Here is a 22,325-nt window from a genome sequence, read left to right as displayed (position 1 = left end):
TGTAAATCAGGAACAAAAACAAGGTTGCTGGAAAAGCTCAGCAGATCTGGCAGCATCTGTGGAGAAGAAAACAGAGTTAACACTTTGGGGCCGATTCTGAGGAAGGGTCACCAGACCTGAAACGTTAACTCTGTTTCCTCCTCCACAGATGCTGCCAGACCTGCTGAGTTTTTCCAGTAACTTTGTTTTTGTTCTTTAATTAATGCTTTTTAATTCACCCAGCTCATTTACTCCTTAACATGTGCTCCTCAAAATTATGCATATAACAATTTTGTCGGATGTCTTCCTTTCTGACACCTTAAAGTCTTCAGTTTCTGTTACATAGTTACTTCTGTTCTATTTTGGAGACTCCCAAACTACTCTGCTGATTTCATAGATCTATTCTTGCTGATTGATCACCTAGTCTCTGGAAGGACCCTGACAACACATTGACCTTCTGAGTGGTTGTGTCTTTCTAAAAAACCTCCTTCCTTCCTGCCTCCCTGTGTCATAGGATGCTAAGTTGCTAGGAAGCAGCCTTTCTTTTCTTTCTGCTATTCTTTGTTTTCTAAAGAACTAGAGTATTCACCTCAAGAGATTTTTTAAAGCCTTATTTAAATGCTTGTGAACAATATTCCAGTACCACATAGAGTACTCAAAATGAAACTTAAACTATGTTTCCATTTCTTAACACACACAACATACAAATACAAATTAAACAGAAACTGTCCACTTCTGAACGCAGGTTTCCATATATTAATAATATCATCACACAGTGATTATGGTGGTTGGGTATTAAACTATCTGGGGGTACATGATAAGGATGGAGAAAGCATGATGGTGATTTATGACGCTAAAGATGTTGAAATAGAATTTTGAAGTGTGTTTTCACTTGGTATAAGCTGTTTTAATTACATTTAAACCATTCAAAATGGAGATAAATAATAAGCACCAACAGTAATTCAGTTTTCTTTCTGTATTTCCATGTGTGGGATTGCATTTACGTATATTTTACTTAGACAAGAACAGACCATGAAAGTATCTTCATTCCATTAAAAATAATTGCATACAGTTTGCCTACAGGAAATTGTTCACAGGAAAAAGAAACTTTTTTGTGCAATGACTATGCTTTTCCATCGGCCCAGATAATATCCTGTATATTTTCCCTAGTTGTACTGGCACGTCTGACCCTTCTGGACTGGAATGTTTCCAATGAAATGTTCACAAATTGGGAATGATTACCACCAATTCAAAATATCAACAATGGCAAAACAAAATCAGCATACATGAAACACAAAGCAAGCCAGGGAGCAGCTGTGGAGGGAGGATTACCATTTCAGGTCTTTCAGCTCTAACTTGGAAGGATATGAATTCAATTGTCATTGAAGGAAATGAGCACAACATTAATAGAGATAATGGGAACTGCAGATGCTGGAGATTCCAAGATAATAAAATGTGAGGCTGGATGAACACAGCAGGCCAAGCAGCATCTCAGGAGCACAAAAGCTGACGTTTCGGGCCTAGACCCTTCCCGAAACGTCAGCTTTTGTGCTCCTGAGATGCTGCTTGGCCTGCTGTGTTCATCCAGCCTCACACAACATTAATACTCCAGTGCTGAAGGAATGCTGCACTGTGGAAAGTGCCGCCTTTTCATATGACACTCTAGACTGAACCCTATCTACTCTCTCAGGTGAACATAAAAGGTTTCTTGGCACTGTTCTGAAGAATAGCTGAGGTATTTTCCTTTTAGTCCCAGCCAATATTTATCCCTTAGCCTATACTGCAAAAGCTGAGTATCTTATAATTATCACATTCCTGTTTGTAGAGCTTGAAGTGTGCAAATTGGCTGCTGTGTTACTGTGAAGTGCTTTCAGACATTCTGTGGTCATAAAAAGTGCTATTAAACACAAATCGTTTTTCTTACAAGATGGACTACGAAACAAAAGTGTTTAGCGATACAGGCACAAAACAATGAGGTCAAGAACAACAACTTGCACAATATCATGTTTTTTAACACTGAGTATTCCGAGGTTTTTCAGAAGAACATTATCAGTCTTTTAGTCATTGAATGCAGTGTTTCAAAACACTAGGCTTTTCTTAGATTGAATTACTATGGCTTTAGCACCAGCTAGTGGAGGAAAACTACACTCCATAAGATGATGCAGAGTCAATTTCCCTTCAAATATTTACTTTGCTGCAGACGTAATATGTTTATTTGACATTTTGCTGACAATTTTGAACTGCCATGTTCAAAGTTCAAAGTGAATCCTTTCCCATTTATTAACTTATAGCAGTCAGCATCAACAAATTGCTGCAGGCCCAAATAAACCTAAATTTAAGCTTGTGCACTTACCCTTGCCTTTGCACATGGTTTTCAGTTGGATTTGCACAGTAACGCCTGTCACCAAAAAGCAATTTTTATCTTGTTTTTGCAGTGGCAATATAATAGACTCATGACCTCAGACATTGCTCTGCATTTAAGAAAACAGTGGAAATGCAGATTGTTACTGTAAGTACATGCAAGTTACATCAAAATATGGGAAAATGACAAAGATTGCCAGCTGTGGAAGAAAGCCACACAAATTGGCATCACTCCAGCTATTTATGTGATTCCCCATCATTGTCAGATCTAAGGTCGATCACAGGAGTTGTTTTTTTAGATATGACAAAGATGCAAAGCCTTAGGAAATTAAACAAATCATTAAATTCACCATGGAGTTTAATCCCTGGGATGTCACCTTCCAGCAATTCCTATTTGCAAGAATCAAGTAGGATAAATTAGGTTCTGCACAAGGTAGTTCCATCAAACCCTCAAGATATCCTCTTGATTCACTAATAAATGAATGAACCTACATCCCATACATAATGTGAGTACCTACTCCCACTGAATAAGCATGCAACATGGTTAGACATATGCCTGAGCAGGACTAATTTGCAACATTAAGAGGAAAAAGTTGAGGTATAGGAAATAAATAGAACAGTTCTTTCAAAGAACCAGTGTCTCAAATTCATTTGGCCAAATATCAATAATTGTTTGTTCATTATTTTTTAAGTTGGTATTAAAATTTTGCCTATTCCTATCCTGAAACTTCTTAACATTGTGTGCCCCTTAAAATTAAATATTTTACATTTGATCAAAATGGCTTTCCAATGATAGCCTGTATTTAAATTGAAATCAAGCAGTTGTTATATCTTATTGAAGGGTGGCAATGATAAAATGAGAGACTGAATCAATTTGCAGTATAGTGCAGAGGGAGATATTACACTCCACCGCTAACTTTGCACATTGTAATGCATCATAAAAAACCACCAATGAGACATGGAATGGTAGATTTTGATGTCATTTAGCCCAGTTTTCTTCTAAATTCAGTACCTATCTTTGCTTTGATAATGCAACATTGGAGAGAAAGCTTACACACAGGTCTCAGTGATTAATAATCTCATGGAGACTCCTTCTCCGAAAACAGCACAATGGAGCAGGTTTGTGACAAAATAGGTCATACTAGCAAGTTGCTGAAAGAAACCAAATGTTCTACATGCTTGAGTGAGGCCTGGCAAAACAGAAAAAAAGGAGCATTATATGTGCAAGTAAATCATTGTGAGAACCAGAAAGCCTCACGAAGACCCAGTAGGAAAAGCACAATCAACTCTCCTAATAGCCTGGTGGGTAGGTGCAGCAATGAGGCATAGCAAGATGTGCAGTTCTTGGTCTATACTACATCCATTATTGAGATGCTTTGGGGTTTCATTATTGTCTCTAGTAGCACGGGCCATATGCTAGAAGGGGAGAAGGAAAATTATCCAGCATATGGATGTCAGGAACCATTGTTTAAATATATAAAAACAAGCAGTGCTGGATAAATTCCACAGGTCTAGTAGCAGCTGTGGGAGCAAATAGGTATTTATAAATTATTCTTCTTCAGAGCTCCAAATGTTTAAAATTCTCACAGATGTGAGCATTGCTGGCAAGGCAACATTTCTTGGCCTTCCCTCATTGCCCTTGAGAAGAGTTTCTGAGCCTCCTTGACCTTTACTGAAGTCCACCACGTAGGTACAGCTACACAAGCACCTTCAAAAATAGAATCCATAATTTTGATCTGATGACAGTCAAGGAACGGCGATATAATTCTAAATCAGATTTATGTAAGCTGTGCAAGGGAACTTTAGAAATGGTGGTGACCCATGTAACTGGGGGTCCTGTCCTTCTGCGTGATAGATGTCATGGGTTTGGAAGTTTCTATTGAAAGAGTCCTGGTGAGTTACTGCAGTGTCTCTTGGAAACAGTACACCCTACTGCCACTGTGCATCAGTCATGCAGGAATTAAATGATTAACATGTGAGGATAGGGTGGCAATCGAGGCTTTGTCTTGGATGGTGTCAAGCTTCTTTGAGCGTTCGTGGAGCAGCATCCATCCAGGCAAGCGTCGAGTGTCCATTACATTCCTGACTTGTGCCTTGTAGCTGGTTGAAAAGGTTTGGGAGTTGGCGGAGTAAGTTACTTTCACATAATTCCCAGCCTCTGACCTGTTCTCAGTATTTATATGGCCAGTTTCTGGTAATGATAATCCATGGGATATTAATAGTGAAGGAGTCAATTATGATTATTTTATTAAATAAAAACCAAAAGAACTGTGGATGCTGTAAATAAGGAACAAAAACAAAGTTGCTGGAAAAGCTCAGCAGGTCTGGCAGCATCTGTGGAGGAGAAAACAGAGTTAACGTTTCAGGTCCAGTGACCCTTCCTCAGTTCTGAGGAATGATCATTTTATTGCATGTCAAAGGGAGATGATTAGATTCCTTCTTGTTGGAGATGATCTTCATGTGGCTCTTAGGTCATGTAGTTTTTCGTTTACACTTATCAACCCATGTCTGAATATTGTCTTACGAAATACAGACAAGGATTGAATAAAAAAAAACAAAAACAGAAATTATTCAAAAAGCTCAGCAGGTCTGGCAGCAGCTGTGGAGAGAAATCAGAGTTAATGTTTTGGGTCGAGTGGCACTTCCTCAGAACTGATGACAGCTAGGAAAATGTCAGTTCATATGCAGAAGATAGGGTGAGGGGGAAGGTACTGAGTAAATGATAGGTGGGGGTGGAGCCCAAAGAGACAGAAGAACATTTGAACAGACAAGGAGTGATAACAATCTGGCAAGGAGGGTGAATAACTATTAATGGGGACTGTTAGTGGCTAACAATAGGTTGTGTGTAATAGTAGACTCAGTGTTAACAAGGTCTGATATGTTGGGATTGGGGCAAGGACAGGGAAGAGCTCAAGCCCTAAAGTTGTTGAACTACAAGGCTGCAGGGTCCTCAAGCAGAAAATGAGGTGCAGTTCTTCCAGCTTGTGCTGATCTTCACGAGAGTACTGCAATAAGCCTGAGACAGAGATGTTGGCCAGTGATCAGCGTGGTGTGTTGAAGTGGCAGGCATCTGGAAGCTCAGTTTTTTTTTGCAGTGAGAATGTAGGTGTCGTGCAAAGCGGACATCTAATCTACTCTTCGTTTCCTCAATGTAGAGAAGACTACATTGTGAACAGCATATTCAGTTGACCAGATTGAATGAAATGCAGATAATGTACTGCTCTATGGATAAGGACTACTTCCATATAGGAGAAGATGCATTCAGTATTGTACATTCATCGATGAACAGACCTAATTCGAACATTACGATTGCATGAGAAGGTTATTGATGAAGTGAAGATGGTAGGGTCAAGAACATTATCCTGAGGGGTTTCAAGTGATAGCCTGGGACTGGGATGGTTAATCTCCTACAAGCACAATCACCTTGCTTTGTGTTAGGTATGAGTCCAACCAGTGAACAGCTTTCCCTAGTTCGCATTGTCCTCAGTTTTGATGCTTGATAGCCCAATTTTTGATCCCTTCGATCATTTTGTTGAAGATTGGAAACAGACTGATGCAGCTGTAATTGAGATAACAAGGTATAGAGATGGATGAACACAGCAGGCCAAGCAGCATCAGAGGAGCAGGACGGCTGATGTTTTGGGCCTAGATCCTTCTTCAGAAAATGAATTCAGAACTCACGAATTTTCTGAAGAAGGGTCTAGGCCCAAAACGTCAGCTTTCCTGCTCCTCTGATGCTGCTTGACCTGCTGTGTTCATCCAGCTCTACACCTTGTTATCTCAGATTCTCCAGCATCTGCAGTTCCTACTATCTCTGTGGCAGTAATTGGTTAGGTTAGATTTGTCCTGCTCTTTGTTGATGAGACTTATTTAGGATATAACACAATTTCTATGCGCAATCATGTTGCAAATCCAATTGACTGAAGATCTCATCTGAAACCAGGAGACCAAGATGGATCAAACAGACAGCAATTACAAGTGTGAGGTGATGCACTTTGGTAGGAGTAACCAGAAGGCAAAGTACAGGGCTAATGGTAAGATTCTTAGTAGTGTAGATGAGCAGAGAGATCTCGGTGTCCATGTACACAGATCCTTGAAAGTTACCACCCAGGTTGACAGGGCTGTTAAGAAGGCATACAGTGTTTTAGCTTTTATTAATAGAGGAATCGAGTTCCGGAACCAAGAGGTTATAGTGAAGCTGTACAAAACTCTGGTGCGGCCGCACTTGGAGTATTGTGTACAGTTCTGGTCACCGCATTATAAGAAGGATGTGGAAGATTTGGAAAGGGTGCAGAGGAGATTTACTAGGATGTTGCCTGGTATGGAGGGAAAGTCTTCCGAGGAAAGGCTGAGGGACTTGAGGCTGTTTTCATTAGAGAGAAGAAGGTTGAGAGGTGACTTAATTGAAACATATAAAATAATCAGAGGGTTAGATAGGGTGGATAGGGAGAGCCTTTTTCCTAGGATGGTGATGGCGAGCACGAGGGGGCATAGCTTTAAATTGAGGGGTGAAAGATATAGGACAGGTGTCAGAGGTAGTTTCTTTACTCAGAGAGTAGTAAGGGAATGGAACGCTTTGCCTGCAACAGTAGTAGATTCGCCAACTTTAGGTACATTTAAGTCGTCATTGGATAAGCATATGGACGTACCTGGAATAGTGGAGGTTAGATGGGCTTCAGATCGGTATGACAGGTCGGCACAACATCGAGGGCTGAAGGGCCTGTACTGTGCTGTAATGTTCTATGTTCTATGTTCTAATTTTGGTTGAAGATGGAGCAAATACTTCATTCTTGTCTTTTGCAGGGAGGTGCTGGGTTACCCCATCATTAAGGTTAGAATATGGATGTGAGTTTGCTCGCTGAGCTGGAATGTTTGTCGGAGGCTCACTGATGATGTTACCTAGAATGGTGACGAAACGTCTGAAAACGAACCTTCCAGCTCAGGCAGCAAACTCACATCCAGAACCTCAACCTGAGCTACAAGTCTTCTCAAAACTCGCTAGGTTAGAATATTTACAGAAACATCTTCTTTAGTTAGAATTGTCCATAGCATTCATGGCTGATTCATTTGCTCCATCTTCAACCAGAATGTATTAGTTGTGGAATCACTTAAATATTTATAATGACATACTGCTTTTGCTGTTTGGCTTAGAAGTAGCCCTGTATTGTAGCTTCACCAGGTTCACACTTTATTTTTAAGATATACTTTGTATTGCTCCTGTCATGCCCACCTGCAATCTTCATTGAACCAAGGTTGATCCCCTGGCTTGGTGGTAATGGTAGAGCGGAGGATATAGTGACCATAGTGTTACAGATTATAGCTTAACACATTTTTGCTGCTGCTGATGGCTAACAGCACCTCATGAATACCCTTTTTTTTTCAGATCTGTTCCAAATCTATCCCATTAAAGTGGTAGCACTACACAACACAATGTAGAGCATCCATCATATGAAGATGAGATTTTGTCTGCAAAAGGACTGTGTGGTGGTCACTCCTATCACCACTGTCAAGGACAGATGCATCTGTAACAGACAGATTGGTGAGGATGATGTCAAGTACGTCATGTCTCTTCATGGTTTTCACACCACTTGCTGCCAACCCAGTCCAGCTGCTTTTCCCTACCGCTCTCAATCAGGTCCATCAGAGGTGGCACTACAAAACTCATTCTTCGTGATGAACATGGAAATCCATCATCCTGAGTACATCCTCTGCTCTGGCCATTCTCAATGCTTTTTCTAATTGGTATTCAAAACGGAGAAAAACTGATTCATCTGCTGTAAAGGGTGACTGGGGAGGGAAGTGGTAAATGGCAATCAGCATTTGACATGTTTGACTAAAAGCCATGAGATTACATAGCATTTGAAGTCAATGTTGAGGACTTCCAAGAAAACTGATTATCACTGTGCTGCCTTTTCTGGTGGGCCCGTCCAGGCGGTAGGGTAGGACATACCCAGGGATGGTATGTTCAGGACCTGGTGTCTGAATTGGCCTTAGTCCTATAATCTCTATAGTTTGCTATCAATCATCATCTAGGCTCATACGTGAATGTAAGATTCTTTGGAAGGTAAAAGTGTGATCCTGGCAGGTGAAACCGTAACCTGGCGAACTTCATTAAAACATCGTTTTAGTAAAAGAGAAGAAAAAAAGACCAAGTCTATGTAAGACTGTGTTAAAACATTATCAAAAACTGAGTGATTGAAAGAATTAAGAACTGCACCAGTGGGGCAAATGTGAAGTCAGAAACTGTATCCAGAGAAATGACTGCAGGAAATGAGAGTATCCCTGAGAGAAAGTGCAGTATTGTAGCTTACTCGAGGGAAATAAAAATGCTGTAGCTCAGCAGTGCAGAATGTGATAGCAAAGCACTATAGGAAATGAGAGCATTGCAATTAGTTGCTAAAGGAAGCAAGCACAGTAAATCACCTCAGTAATTAGTACATTGCACAGCCTTGTTTCATCATTAACCATGTGCCATTTCGTGTCTGTCATGTCTTCTGATACAGTTAGTTTGTGGAGGCTTTTCTCCCCCACAGACTACAACTCATCCAAAATGCTGGGTACTTACAGGAATCTCCATTCTCCATCAGGTTGCAACCTAACTATCTGACTTAATGGTCATTGTCCCAACTTTGAAGTGCCTCCATCAACTTGCCCCACACTATGGTCAGCAAACATATGCCTCACATACAAACAGAGCATCTTTAAACAAGGTTCCTTGCCTCTCCCTCCTATACCATTCATTAACTTAACTTTACATTGAACCTAAAGAGCTGCTATCAAATAGTTGAGAGAGCTGTGGAGGGGGGATGGCACGGCAGGGTGGGGAGACAGAGAATTGGGAAAACAGTACCACTACTAACAGGGTGACCCGATGGCAATGTTTCAAAGCTGCTGGTGTCCTTTCATCAAAAGAATCTGATGAATTTGAATTGTTGTAAGAATTACACCGAAAGTGTAAAAGGCTACTTAGATCAATGTTACGTTCTGCAGGCGAGTTATTTCCACCAGTGTAAATTGCAGGGGCAGAGATAATGGGAACTGCAGACGCTGGAGAATCCAAGATAATAAAATGTGAGGAGCTGGATGAACACAGCAGGCCAAACAGCATCTCAGGAGCACAAAAGCTGACGTTTCAGGCCTAGACCCTTCATCAGAAAAGGTGGATGGGGAGAGAGGGAGGCAGATCAAAGATGGATAGAGGAGAAGATAGGTGGAGAGGAGACAGACAAGTTAAGGGGGTGGGGATGGACCCTGTAGAGGTGAGTATAGGTGGGGAGGTAGGGAGGGGATAGGTCAGTCCAGGAAGGACCGACAGGTCAAGAGGGCGGGATGAAGTTAGTAGGTCAGAAATGGAGGTGCGGCTTGAGGTAGGAGGAGGGCACATCTGCCAATGTGGTATACTACATCCACTGTACCTGTTGTGGCTTCCTCTCCTCTACATTAGGGAAACCAAGCAGAGGCCTGGGGACCGCTTTGCAGAACACCTCCGCTCGGTTCACAACAAACAACTGCACCTCCCAGTCGCAAACCATTTTAACTCCCCCACCCATTCCTCAGACAACATGTCCATCATGGGCCTCCTGCAGTGCCACAATGATGCCACCCGAAGGTTGTAGGAACAGCAACTCATATTCTGCTTAGGAACCCTGCAGCCCTACAGTATCAATGTGGATTTTACAAACTTCAAAATCTGCACTCTCCCCACTGCATCCCAAAACCAGCCCAGCTCGTCCCCGCCTCCCTAACCTGTTCTTCCTCTCACCTATCCCCTCCTCCCACCTCAAACCGCACCTCCATTTCCTACCTACTAACCTCATCGCACTCCCTTGACTTGTCTGTCTTCCCTGGACTGACCTATCCGCTTCCTACCTCCCCACCTATACTCACCTCTACAGGCTCATCCCTTGTTTAACTTGTCTGTCTCCTCTCCACCTATCTTCTCCTCTATCCACCTCCCCCTCTTTCTCTATTTATTTCAGAACCCTCTCCCATCCCCCTTTTCTGATGAAGTGTTTAGGCCCGAAACATCAGCTTTTGTGCTCCTAAGATGCTGCTCGGCCTGCTGTGTTCATCCAGCTCCATACTTTGTTATCTTAAATTGCAGGGGCAGCTTGTTTATGTATCCATGGCTTCCAAATGACAACTCAAATATTACACAGAAGAACTGCACCAAGGCTGTAGAAGGGGCGGGATGGCTATGTTAGGCAGGAGTTTGGGTGGTGGTGGTGGGGGGTGGGGGGGGGGGGGGGCGGAGTGAATAAGATTTAGTGGTCAAGGAATTAGGGTTTGGGAAGGTAGGCTAGTTATGAGTTGGAGGGTTAGAAAAGAGGATTGCTGCCTTTAAACAGCTGTGAATGCCTAAAGATTGCAGCATCAGAACAGTAGATCAAATGCATCAGATGTCTGCTGCAAAGGACTTGATTTGTAAAATGGAATAGTGGTCTGCACTTATGTTGGGCTGAGGAGTGTGAATAAATCTATGGGGGTGGCAAACCAGATCCCATTTCTTCCCTTACAAGATATTTACAATGCAAGTACAATACTCCCTGACTCATTAGCTGCATTATGAAGCTAAAAAGGGGTGACTTATTGTTTAACATTTTCACATCCTGACCTTATTAAGTAAACATAGACCACACTTTGAATTTAATCTTTAGGTCAGTTTGCCATCTTTTTACAGTGCTTTATTTGTCTTAGATTTAACTAAAATTATATTTCTAAAACATTTGAGCAATAAGATTATATATTCATATCACGGGCCGTATGGCTGATAGAAAGATTAGCCAGGCTCAACTCAATGTCTAGAAAAATAGCCAACAGTAGGCAATGTATATCCTCTAATGTCATGCCTGATTCATGTAATGAATCGTATTGTAATGGCTCTCTTAATCATAAATGCAAGATAAAACACAAATGAAACTGAGGCAGACCATATCCTACTTTAGAATTCACCTTCAAAGATGCATATAGTCATTTCACATCAGAAATTGTCATGTAATTTAAGACCATTACTGAGAGGCTCAAGATAAATGTCCTAAATACAAACCAGGCTGTTAAAGGCATACATGGTCCTTATAATGTAAAATGCATCGAGAGAGCAAAATCTTTCTAAAACTTGCATGGAAAGACGACAAACCTGAAGTTTCAAAATCAGAAAAAGGCAAATAAATGTTTATTTATAAACTTGACTTGAAGATAGTTGATACATATTCAAAATGTAATCCTCTCCATCTACAGTAGCACATTTTCAAACATTGTGGGCTTTAAAATTAGGACAAGAAGCAGAAGATTGGCCAATGTCACGTGGAAACAAATGTCTTACTATTAGGTCCCCTGTTTTGTGGTCCTGGTCAGCCTGGGAAAACGTGTGGGTCAAGTTAAATAGCTCTAAGTTAGTGATCCAGCTCTCCTTAAGTTCTATCATTTGTAAAGTAAATGAACCTTACATGTCAAACCACAGACATGCTTTAGGATCTGTCACAAGTTACAAAAATGTATTGTTTTGCAACAAAAAAAATGAATGAATGCATGGATTCTTACGATTTTTGAGAAGGAGTAAGTAGGTTTTTGGGAGTAGTACATTTCATTTGTAATTACATCGATAGTAAGCATGCTATGGGGCACCAAAATGGAAGAAAGAGTAAAGGAGATGGTGTTCTCCATTCCTGCTTAAATTAATAGTATTGAGAGAAACTGGTAAAGGCGACTGCCAAGGTGAAAAGCAGATGAAAAAACTCAGAGCAGGATTAAGCTAGAATGTTCTCTTACAGCTTATGACAAATCTTAAATATAATTCTAAGAAGTAGATAATGAAGCCAGATTTCAGAGTGCGTATGCTTGCATGAGAGAAAGGACAAATGCAAGAATTAAACTATCCTGTAGGGCATAACACAGGGATGAGTGTTAGATTGAGAGAAAGACCTAATTGCAGCTGTCAGAGTAGGATTATGATTCCACATGATCACTATCATTCGAGTGATGTTATATTTATATTTCAGCACAATCACCAGTGTCATCTCTAACTTTAGCAGCAGCACTGAACTATAAATGAACCAGAAATGGTGCTTCAGGCAGCATCCATCACAAAATTTTCTATGTGCTGTCAGAAGCCAATATAAAAATCTGCTGCAACTGGATATGCATATGATATTGGCATATTTTTGATGCAATTGTATAATTTATACAGATCTTCACTTAGAATGTATGGCTTGAAACCAAAATTGCAGTCAAAACTATGCAAGAATTACATAGGTGTGGCTGTTTATGATGGCACTCATTCTAAGAGCTCTACCCCATAATATAAATAGCATGGGCAGTCCAGCAACCGAAGGACCTTGTTGCAAGATAAGTTTCAAAAAGAGTCCTACAATATAATTGCAACATTTATGGCTTCTGTAGGAACAGAGTCTGAGGTCTGGAATCTGCAGTAAAAGGGAAACTGTCAGCATTCTCTGTTGTTACTGTGGAAAACTGACAGCAACTTCTGGCACCACGCAATGCATATAAATGTGAAAAATCTATCAATGCCATTAGAGCTATCTTACTCCTCCAAAGGTTGTGTTATTGTAGTCATCATGGATGCGGTGATTAGAAATCACTAATTTATCATAAGCTTCAATAATTTATATAAAACACTGCTGCTAAAAAACATTGAAAATGTTAATTACTCCCGATGGAACAAGACATGAATATCTAAAGGCATGCCAAGTCATACTTATTGCTGAATAACTCTCTGGCCCTGAGAAACTATTTTTACACATGTGGAGGTTCATTCCCTTAGAATGTTTTAAAATTGCAAATCTTTAATGAAGCATTTAGTTTAGGTTTTTACTAATATTTGTTTCCCACTTAGCTGCATGTGTATGCCTCAAACTTTATTTACTTTTCACACAAAGGTTTAAATATAACTTATTTATCCTGTTCTTTAATTGTTTCTTTACCGTTAGTGAGAATACTTCAATGTGATTGGCTGATCACTCTGCCACCTACTACCACCAATTCACTGTAGCAGGCATAACTTGAAACTAACATTAGAGGAGAGAAAAACTACTCCAAGACCACACAACTTTTGTGGATCAGTTTTAATGGAGGTCAGTGGTTATTACATTCTTACTACTGATTGAAATCTGTGAACTATATAATCCTAGACTTCTGTCACAGATACAAACAATCACATAATCTATTTATTCCCTTATCGTTGAAACTAAATAGATCATTCTTGGTCAGAAGGTATGGTATGAGATTGATCTCCACAGAAGCTAAGCAGTGAACCCATTGTCAGATGAACCTATTAACTTATTTCTGTAGTTCTTTACCAAATCTGTTTCAGAACCAAAGTAAACAGCAGAATTTTAAAGTGGTCCTCTTGTTTATTCTTGATTTAACTGTGAGGCTACATTTGGAGTGTGAATGATTCTCTGATTTGATTCTAAGTTATGATGGTTACCTCAAATAAAACAATCACCAAGATCACTGTTAAAAAACAAAAAAAAACTCACAAGTATAAAATTAAAATAAACTTTGTACGAAGTCCCATGTGAGCTTCAACAATTTTCTGGGATTACAATTATTTTAACGGGTGCTTAAGGTTGATCTGGAGGTACTTATCTTTTGCCAAAGTCTTTCGAAGCCCACCATTGAAATGGCACACTTATCTTTACATTTTCTTAAAATGTTGCTGGTACTGTTTTTAATGAAATATTGAGTACAAAATGACGTACATAGTTAGTATCTTATACATTAACATAAAGTGGTAAGCAAAGGATTATTTCTCTAATTATGTCTACACCATCATCAGCAGCTGATATGAATGGCAGTAATGATTTGCAAATAAAATGTCAATTTCCACATTCTGGTCTGGATTTTAAAAAAAAGAATTCAAAGCATCTTCTGTTCCAGAGCACAGTTTAGACTGTTCAGTGGCCAAAAACATGACTGGTTAATTTATATTAATTTATTCCATCTTGTGGGCCCACTTCATGTCATCAGTCCTTGGTTTATGTCCAGTTAGGTTTGTTATAACAAATTCAGAATTCCGCCAAAATCCAATCTTTTCCAGAAGGTAGTTAAGCCATCCTGAGTACAACAAAGAATATTTCCATTTCAGATTGTGCAGCCTTAAAATGATATAAACCTTTAGGTGACTTCGTACCCTGGACAAATGTAATTCATTTTCCTCATTCTGGACTATTCTGTTCCATTACCAGTGCTTGTGTCATTAACATGATCATTTAAAGATTCAGCTAAGTTAACCAGTTATTTTTTGCATCATATGTATATTTCAGGATCGGAAAACAGAAGTTTGTGTGTGTAATTTTATTTCAATTTCCCAAGGTTGGTCAAAAGCACAAACACACAGTCAATAAAAGTTTACTTTCAAGAAAGCCTGGTAGTCCAGCTGCAAGTGTGGATAAGACAGTGTAGGCTAACAGGGATGTGGCCAGTGATTGAGACATTTTTCAGTACAGGATATAGAAGGCCATATTTTGAAGAAGTTGGAATTGCTGGTAATTATGCATATTCCATAAGCCTTCAGATGATTTTTTTAAGGTAATCTGAACATAGTTTGCCCACCTTTATGGTGAGGAGTAAGTGGTTAGAGGAAATCTGAGGAACTTTTTTTTTATCCGGAAGGTAGTAGTTAATGTGAAGCGTGCTTCCTGAAAGGGTGGTGGAGGCAGATACCCTCACCAGATTTAAGAAGCATCTAGATGAGCATTTAAAATGCCAGGGCATGGTTGGCAATGGACAGAGTGCAGACAAATGAGGTTGGTGTAGTTTGGTGCTTATTGGTCAGCATGGACACGGTGGGCTGAAGGACCTGTTTCTATGCTATACGACTCTATGAATTGAGTTAGTTTTTATGAGACAATACCCAAAAAGATTGATGAGGGAAGAGCAATAGATGTTGTTTATGTGGACTTTAGGAAAGCCTTTGACAAGGTTCCTCATGATAGACTAATTAGTAAAGTTAGATCACAGGGATTCAGGGTGAGCTTGCTGATTGGACATAAAAATTGGCTTGACGGTAGGAGACAGAGGGTGGTAGTTGAGGATTATTTTTCGGATTGGAGGCCACTGACCAGGTGCGCTCCACAGAGATTGGTATTGAGTCCACTTTTATTTATCACTTACATGAATGATTTGGATGAGAATATAGGAAGCATGGTTAGTAAGTTTGCAAAAGACACCAATACTGGTGATACAGTGGACAGTGAAGAAGTTTATCTAAGGTTATAAACAGATATTGATAAATTGAAAATGGGCTGAAAAATGGCAGGTGGAGTTTACCATGAATAAATGAGCTTTGGTAAAACAAACAAAGGCAGGGCTTATATAATTAATGGTAGGGCCCTGGATAATGTTTTGGAACAGAGAGACCTACGGGTTCGGGCATATAATTCTCTGAAATTTGCGTCACAGGTAGACAGGGTGGTTAAGAAGGCATGTAACACACTTGCCCTCATTGCTCAGACCATTAAGTATAGGACATCATGGTGAAGTTGTACGGGACATTGGCAAGGAGTTCTCTGGAGTACAGTGTGCAGTTCTGGTTGCCCTGCTATAGGTAAGATATTTTTAAATTGAAGAGGGTTCAGAAAAGATTTACTAGGATGTTGCCAGGATTGGAGGGTATGAGTTGTAAAAATAGGCACATTTGTCCACTGGATTGTAGGAGGTTTTCGGTGACCTAATAAGAGGCTTATAAAAGCATGAATGGCACCGATAAGGTGAATAGCAAGGGCCTTTTCCCGAGAGTGGGGAGGTTCAAAACTAGGGGACATATTATTACGGTGAGAGAAGAAAGTTTTAAAAAGAACGTGGGGGTGACTTTTTTCTTCCCTTTACAGAGCGTGGTTTGTGTGTGGAATGAACTGCCAGAGGAAGAGCTGGATGCAGGTACTGTTATAACGTTGAAAAGACATTTGGATAAATACATGAATAGGAAAGGTTTGGAGGGATATGGGCCAAATTCAGGCAAGTGGAACTAATTCAGTTTGGGAATGTGGTTGGCATGAATGTGGTTGGACTGAAGGGTCTGTTTCCATGCTGTGTGACTCTCTAAATAGTCCAGAATACCACGATTGAGCAAAACTGAACAGAAAGAGATGTTGTCTGAACTAATAGGTTTAGAGAAGAATCAGATTCAATTTTAACTTGGGATAGGTTCGGTGAACTAACAAAGCACAGAGAAATTTTACATATTTACATTTGTAAGTTTGACATCCCACAGGAATCGTTGGTGGACATTATCAGGAATTTAAGTAGGTCAGAATCAATATCAAACACAAAGTAAACCATTGTGTACTGCAAATGACATTAATTATCACCTTGTGGCGATGCTGGCGTTGGACTAGGATGGACAAAATCAGAAATCACACAACATCAGGTTATTGTCCAACAGGTTTAATTAAAATCACAAGTTTTCAGAGCACTGCTCCTTCATCAGGTGAAGGTAGTAATTATCACGATTTCTTTTAATTAATTCATAGGTTGTATGTAACCACCTGATCCAGCATTTATAGCTAATCCCTAATTGCACAGAGGGCAGTTGGAGTCAATACCATTCCATTAGGTCTATAGAATTGGATGGGGTGCAAGTTTGAAGAAGGTACAGATGTACAACTACATATATGTTGATTGGAATATAAATTGGAAAACAGTCGTTTGGACTGCTGTGTGGAAGGGGAAGAACTGGTTTTCTATATATCTCAAAGCAAAAGTGGAAAATATGGTGCTCACTCATTGGCTGGATAACAATGTAACTTTTGGAAGAAACGGGATGTGATACTTTAGCGAGACTAGCTGACATCAAATGCCTTAGGCTTTTAGATTGGTTTTAAGTAGTATTTTGTCACAGAGCTGAGTGGAAAGACTGTAGTTGGGCTCTCAGATTTCCAAAAGCATACAAGTGAGCCAGCTCCATCCATCTGCCGCTGTTAGTAGAAAGAAATCACACTAAAATGTCTCAATAAAGTGTAAAATTTTGAAATTAAGCCAAGGCATAGGTCCAACTGACCAGATACTAAATTGAGGATCGCAGAGGTCACAAACAATATTGCATCATTGCAAAAATCAAAAAAACTCTGAATATCAACACAGTTTCCTGCCGGTGTGGCTACTCGATCCACAGACTTGGATCCTTTTTTCGTCTACATCTTCCAGCCATAATATCCTGAAAACCATTTCTTTTGTCTATTTTGTCCAACCATTTTACTGATGAATGCGCATGGGTGGATTTAAATTCATATAGTTGAAGTTTGCGTATTCACGATTGATAATCCATTTTTGCCTCATTCTTTTAACTTAGAGAGTGAACAAAAGCTACTTAACTATCATTGTAACTAAATTGCCAGTATTTTACATTTATGAAAACTCTTCGAACAGTGGGATTTGCTTACCAGCACCATCTTCCCAACAGGGTTGTGACATTGCTTCCTTAGTGAACTAGGGTAATGTAGCCCTGGGTGTCAGAGAGTATAAAATTTTATAACCTATTTTGAAGTCCTCTCTTTAATTTAAAGTGTAATGTGACATATTGCTCTGCACGAGTTGTATCTCAGAATGACAAGTTATTTTCTTCATCCAAATGTTTTTGCATTAAGAATGCACTATTATTTATCAGTTTAAATTGCACTCATGATCTCAGTGAATTACTTTATCTGAAGTCATGCTGGTCAGTTGCATTCTACTCACTCTCCATCATATTTTAATGATGCATAATCAAGGGTCAAGTGGGCTGTAACAACTAAATTTTAGATCTTAACTGTCTAGATTAATGCTCAATTTCAAATGCTAAGTCACAGGACATGCTAAAATGCTAGGAAGTACATCAAAAACAGCCAAAAGTCTAAATTTGCTGGGGCGGGGCGGGGGGAGTGGTGGGGGGAGAGTAGGAATCATAACGCCATAGACTCCTCGGAAGAAAATTACACATCATCAGATCTTATTTCCCATTTTAAACAACTAGAACTTAAAATTCTGAACTTCATGTTTTTCCCCATAAAACAAAAAATGGATAAAATACGGTGAATAACTGTAGCTTGTGTTATGGAAAGTTCAGGACCCACTGTAGTCTCATTCTAAGTATGGCTTTTCTATGTATTGAGATTTCCAAGTGTGGGAATGAAAGAAAGAACAAGAATTGACTAGAACACATATCAAGGGTTTTAAGCAGGTAAAGGGCAGGGCATCACATGTGGGAAAGATCTGATAATGTCAGGACATTAAAAAAAAATACAAGTCCCTGTAACCAGTTTGCAGGGAATGCTTGAATGGCTAAAAAAAGTGGATCAATATTGCATCTTTCTATGGTGTTACACACTGATATTCTAAAGTACTATTCTACCATACAGCTTAAATAGCTCGAGACAATAGCATCATTCACATACTAAACGTAAACGTACAGGGGAAAAAAAACAACCAAAATTTCATTAAATCACAGCCATTACAAAAAACAGGCTTGTCCAGGCATAACTTGCCTCAATCTGTTCTTGTGGGAGAGAAATATGACATGTTAAGCAAGATCCAAAAATGGATTTCACAGACAAAACAAATCATAAAAAGAATGATATAAGCATACATTTCATTATGTGTTGTCATCACAGTAAAAGGACACCTTAATCACAATGACAGTTTTGCTAAGATTCAACACCTGGTACTTAAGGTCTTAAGCAGAGAAACCAAAAGCTCACCAGCCTTATCAATTAAATTTCAAGCACTAAAAATACTTTCCTTACCAATGGCTATAATTCTCAGCAGTAACATAAACATCTTCCAATTCTTTCTGTTTAAAACAGGCAGATCTGCTTTTTTCAGAGACTAAAATATTTGGAAAACTGTAAGTAATTTTATAGATGACAAAAATTGAAAATACTGCTGTTTAATTTGCCAAAACAGTGAAAATGAGAAGTGTTGTCTCTCAATGGTCCTGAATATGGTTCCGCATTGGTATACCTAAAATCATAAGTAAATGAGCCCAAGCTATATTTTAATTTGATCTCTAAAAATTACCAATCCTTGAAATAGTGAAATCCAGTTTTTAGACTTACATTTCAACATATTGTAACTGAATAAAAGAAAAATGTAAAACATGCCCTTTTTTGACAAAATAGGCATTTTAAAATTCTGTAGCTAAGAAACGGTGTTTCAAGGCTACCTCAAAACCCTGATTGATCCCTGTGCAGCCAATTTTTCTTATATTTTTTTGCTGGTTCTGTTTTATTCAGGTCTATTTGTTACTACTGACAGAGGGTTATTAATAATTCGATGTGGAGAGTGTTGCTTACTGAGAACTGAGAGCGCATCATCCCTAAGAGAAAATAGGACTGTTAGGCCACATTCTCCCTGGAAACAGTTATTCTCCCCTGTGGTTTCTTTGTAAATACACTCATCGTTGGTGTCCTACAGAAACAACTCATCATTTTTTCCAATGGCTGTTAGTGAGCCTAGGTTCTGCAACAAGGAGGATGCCTGGGTACTTCTTGTTGTAAAATAAGGGTCTGGCTTCCTCATGCCAGCCTGAAAAACACGATAACTAAAAAATCGGAATTTGCAATTAATTAGACTCAGCCCTGAATAAGATGATTGGTTATGTTCCATTTTATTCTCTTAACTGATTGGGCAATCTTATTGTACAGAACTAATACACAGAATTTTACCTTTGATACCGTTTGGGCTGTAACAAAACTATCTTTATCCTTCAAATCTAATGACTCCCCAAAATCTGCTCACCACCGACAAGGCACAAATGAGGACAGTGATGTAATACTCCCCACTTGCGACACTCAAGAAGCTTGACAGCACCAGGACAAAGCAACCTGGTTGATTGACTCCACACCCACTCCCTTCTCAACCAATGCTCAAAAGTAGTACCCTATAGAAATTTGCAAAAGATCCCCAGACAGTACCTTCCAAACCCATACAGATGGATAAGGGCAGCAGATGCATGGGAACACCACCACCTGCAAGATCCCCTCTAAGCTACTCAACATCCTGACGTAGAAACATATTGCAGTTGCTTCAGTGTCACTGTGTCAAAATCTAGGAATTCTCTCCTTAAGGGTATTGTGGGTTAACTTACTGCACAGGGACTGCAGCTCACCAACACCCTCTCAAGGCAACTAGGTATAGGCAATAAATGCTGGTCAGCCAGCAATGCCCATGTCCCATAATTTAATAAAAACAAATGCAACAACTGACTAGTCAGGGACTGGGGACACCCCAGGTTTTTACACTACACCATTCGTGTGAGCCGTATCTCATCCTAAGAAAGGTGAAATTCAGCAACATTCCATCTAGCTTGGATAATGAAGGATTACTTCACATACGAAGATGACAAGTGATCAATTCCGTTATATGACCATTTTAACTCAAGTGGGAACTAGACTAGAAATACTGTTTTTCATTTTTAGGACAAAAACAGCTCCTTTTCATTTATATTTTTTAAACCTCAGGCTGCTAACTGTTTTTGGACTTGAATTTCCGTCAATGGATGACAAAAGCTTCGCTGGCACCTAAATTCTCTCAGCAATATCTCACAGCCAGATATGACTGCAAAAAAACAGGAGGCAGCTATTCATATCTCTCCAGTGCAGGATAGGGCAGATCTCCCTTCTACAGTCATTGCATGCAGGAATAAAGAACCATGGGTGAATTTTCTAATTTGTCCTATAGGTCTCTTATCGACATCAGTGTTTAGCAAACCAGATGTTTACATTATCATCAAGACAATTTGACTTTTGGGCAAGATAACATTTATGGATTAAATACTGCACTGTTCAGTAATTTGATAATGTAGTTGTTATTTTAACTAAACAGATTTTAGCTCAAGGATTAAGGATTAAGTAATTTGTTGACAGCACAATTTGTTAAACAAAAACTGAAGGAACTGCAGACGCTGCGAATCATGAAACAAAAACAGAAATTGCTGGAAAAGTTTAGCAGGCCCGGTAGCATCTGTAGAATGTTGCGAGGCCTACTGAGCTTTTCCAGCAGTTTCTGTTTTTCTCACACAATCTGCTACCTCTGTTCTTGGATTTTCTAAATAGCATTTACAACTCTCATTTACAACTACCTGTGGTGATGCAGAAGTAAGTTTCATGAGGGGCAACATGATGGATTCGATGATGCTTTCTGGGCAGTATGATGTGAAGGTCCTGCAAGATGGTGACCCAGCGAGGCAGACCAAAGTATGTGTGGGACCATTTGTGAATCTGATTGGTCATTGTCACAAATATGCCTAAACAGAAGATATAGCTGTCCCAGGCATAAGCTTCATAGATAGCTTCTGCAAAAGAAAACAAAGAAGGATTCAAATCAATCTCCACCGTATGACTCTCAAATTTTTGCCAATATGGTTTAAGAAACTTCCTTTTGGTTAATAATTGGAATTTTTAAAAAATCAACTTTTCTCCTGGTATTATCTTTCATGAGAAATGCATGAACTCCAAACCTACCGTCTCCATTTTACCAAAGTCAATGGAAGTATATTATGGGGTAAAATGAGGGAGAATCACATGATCCGGAAAAAACTTGTTATGAACACCAGTAATTCATTTCCTAGGTACGATTTTCCTTGACATAGTTATGCTGTTTCCTCTTCAAATATATACAGCAGTCTTTACTTCCTCCTTCATGTTCTCAAACAAGACAAAGTGGAAAAAGACACATGTATGTTTCCTTTTTAAAACCTGCATGTGTTCAAAAGGAAAGGGCTCCTGGATCATCCATATTATTCAGATTTCTTAGAAAGTGATGCATTACTATCTTGGAGTCCAGGTCATAAATTTCAAGATGTCATACTCTTTGTTCTGTCAGTGAAGTTGAATCCATAATTCAAAATCTATTTTTCAATTCAGAAATCAAGGGTTTTTGGCCCAAAATTCAGAATGATAGATTTGAATCAACTATTCATTAGTGTTGGAGGAATTAATATTCAGTCTATTTTATCAATGGGCCAAACTGAAAAATGCATGGTGTGTGTT

The 22,325-nt window shown here is 39.3% G+C and overlaps 1 protein-coding gene across 2 annotated transcripts in view; it reads right to left on the bottom strand.

Moving 5' to 3' along the window:
* The window catches only part of si:ch211-212o1.2 (uncharacterized protein LOC492735 homolog), a 187,724-nt gene that overhangs the window by 48,605 nt on the left and 116,794 nt on the right, over nt 1–22,325 (bottom strand). The window contains exons 5-6 of one of the 2 annotated variants that reach the window (XM_048547141.2): nt 21,416–21,628; nt 12,313–14,415 (exon numbers count right to left, since the gene is read on the bottom strand). In XM_048547141.2, the coding sequence (XP_048403098.1) occupies nt 14,294–14,415; nt 21,416–21,628 (335 nt within the window). In that variant the 3' untranslated portion in view covers nt 12,313–14,293. Of the gene's footprint in view, nt 1–12,312; nt 14,416–21,415; nt 21,629–22,325 lie in introns of those variants that run through there. The other variant, XM_048547142.2, reaches the window with a different exon arrangement.

This window comes from Stegostoma tigrinum, chromosome 16 (genome assembly GCF_030684315.1).
Source record: "Stegostoma tigrinum isolate sSteTig4 chromosome 16, sSteTig4.hap1, whole genome shotgun sequence".
NCBI lineage: Eukaryota > Metazoa > Chordata > Chondrichthyes > Orectolobiformes > Stegostomatidae > Stegostoma > Stegostoma tigrinum.
This window is presented reverse-complemented; position numbering and strand designations above follow the sequence as displayed.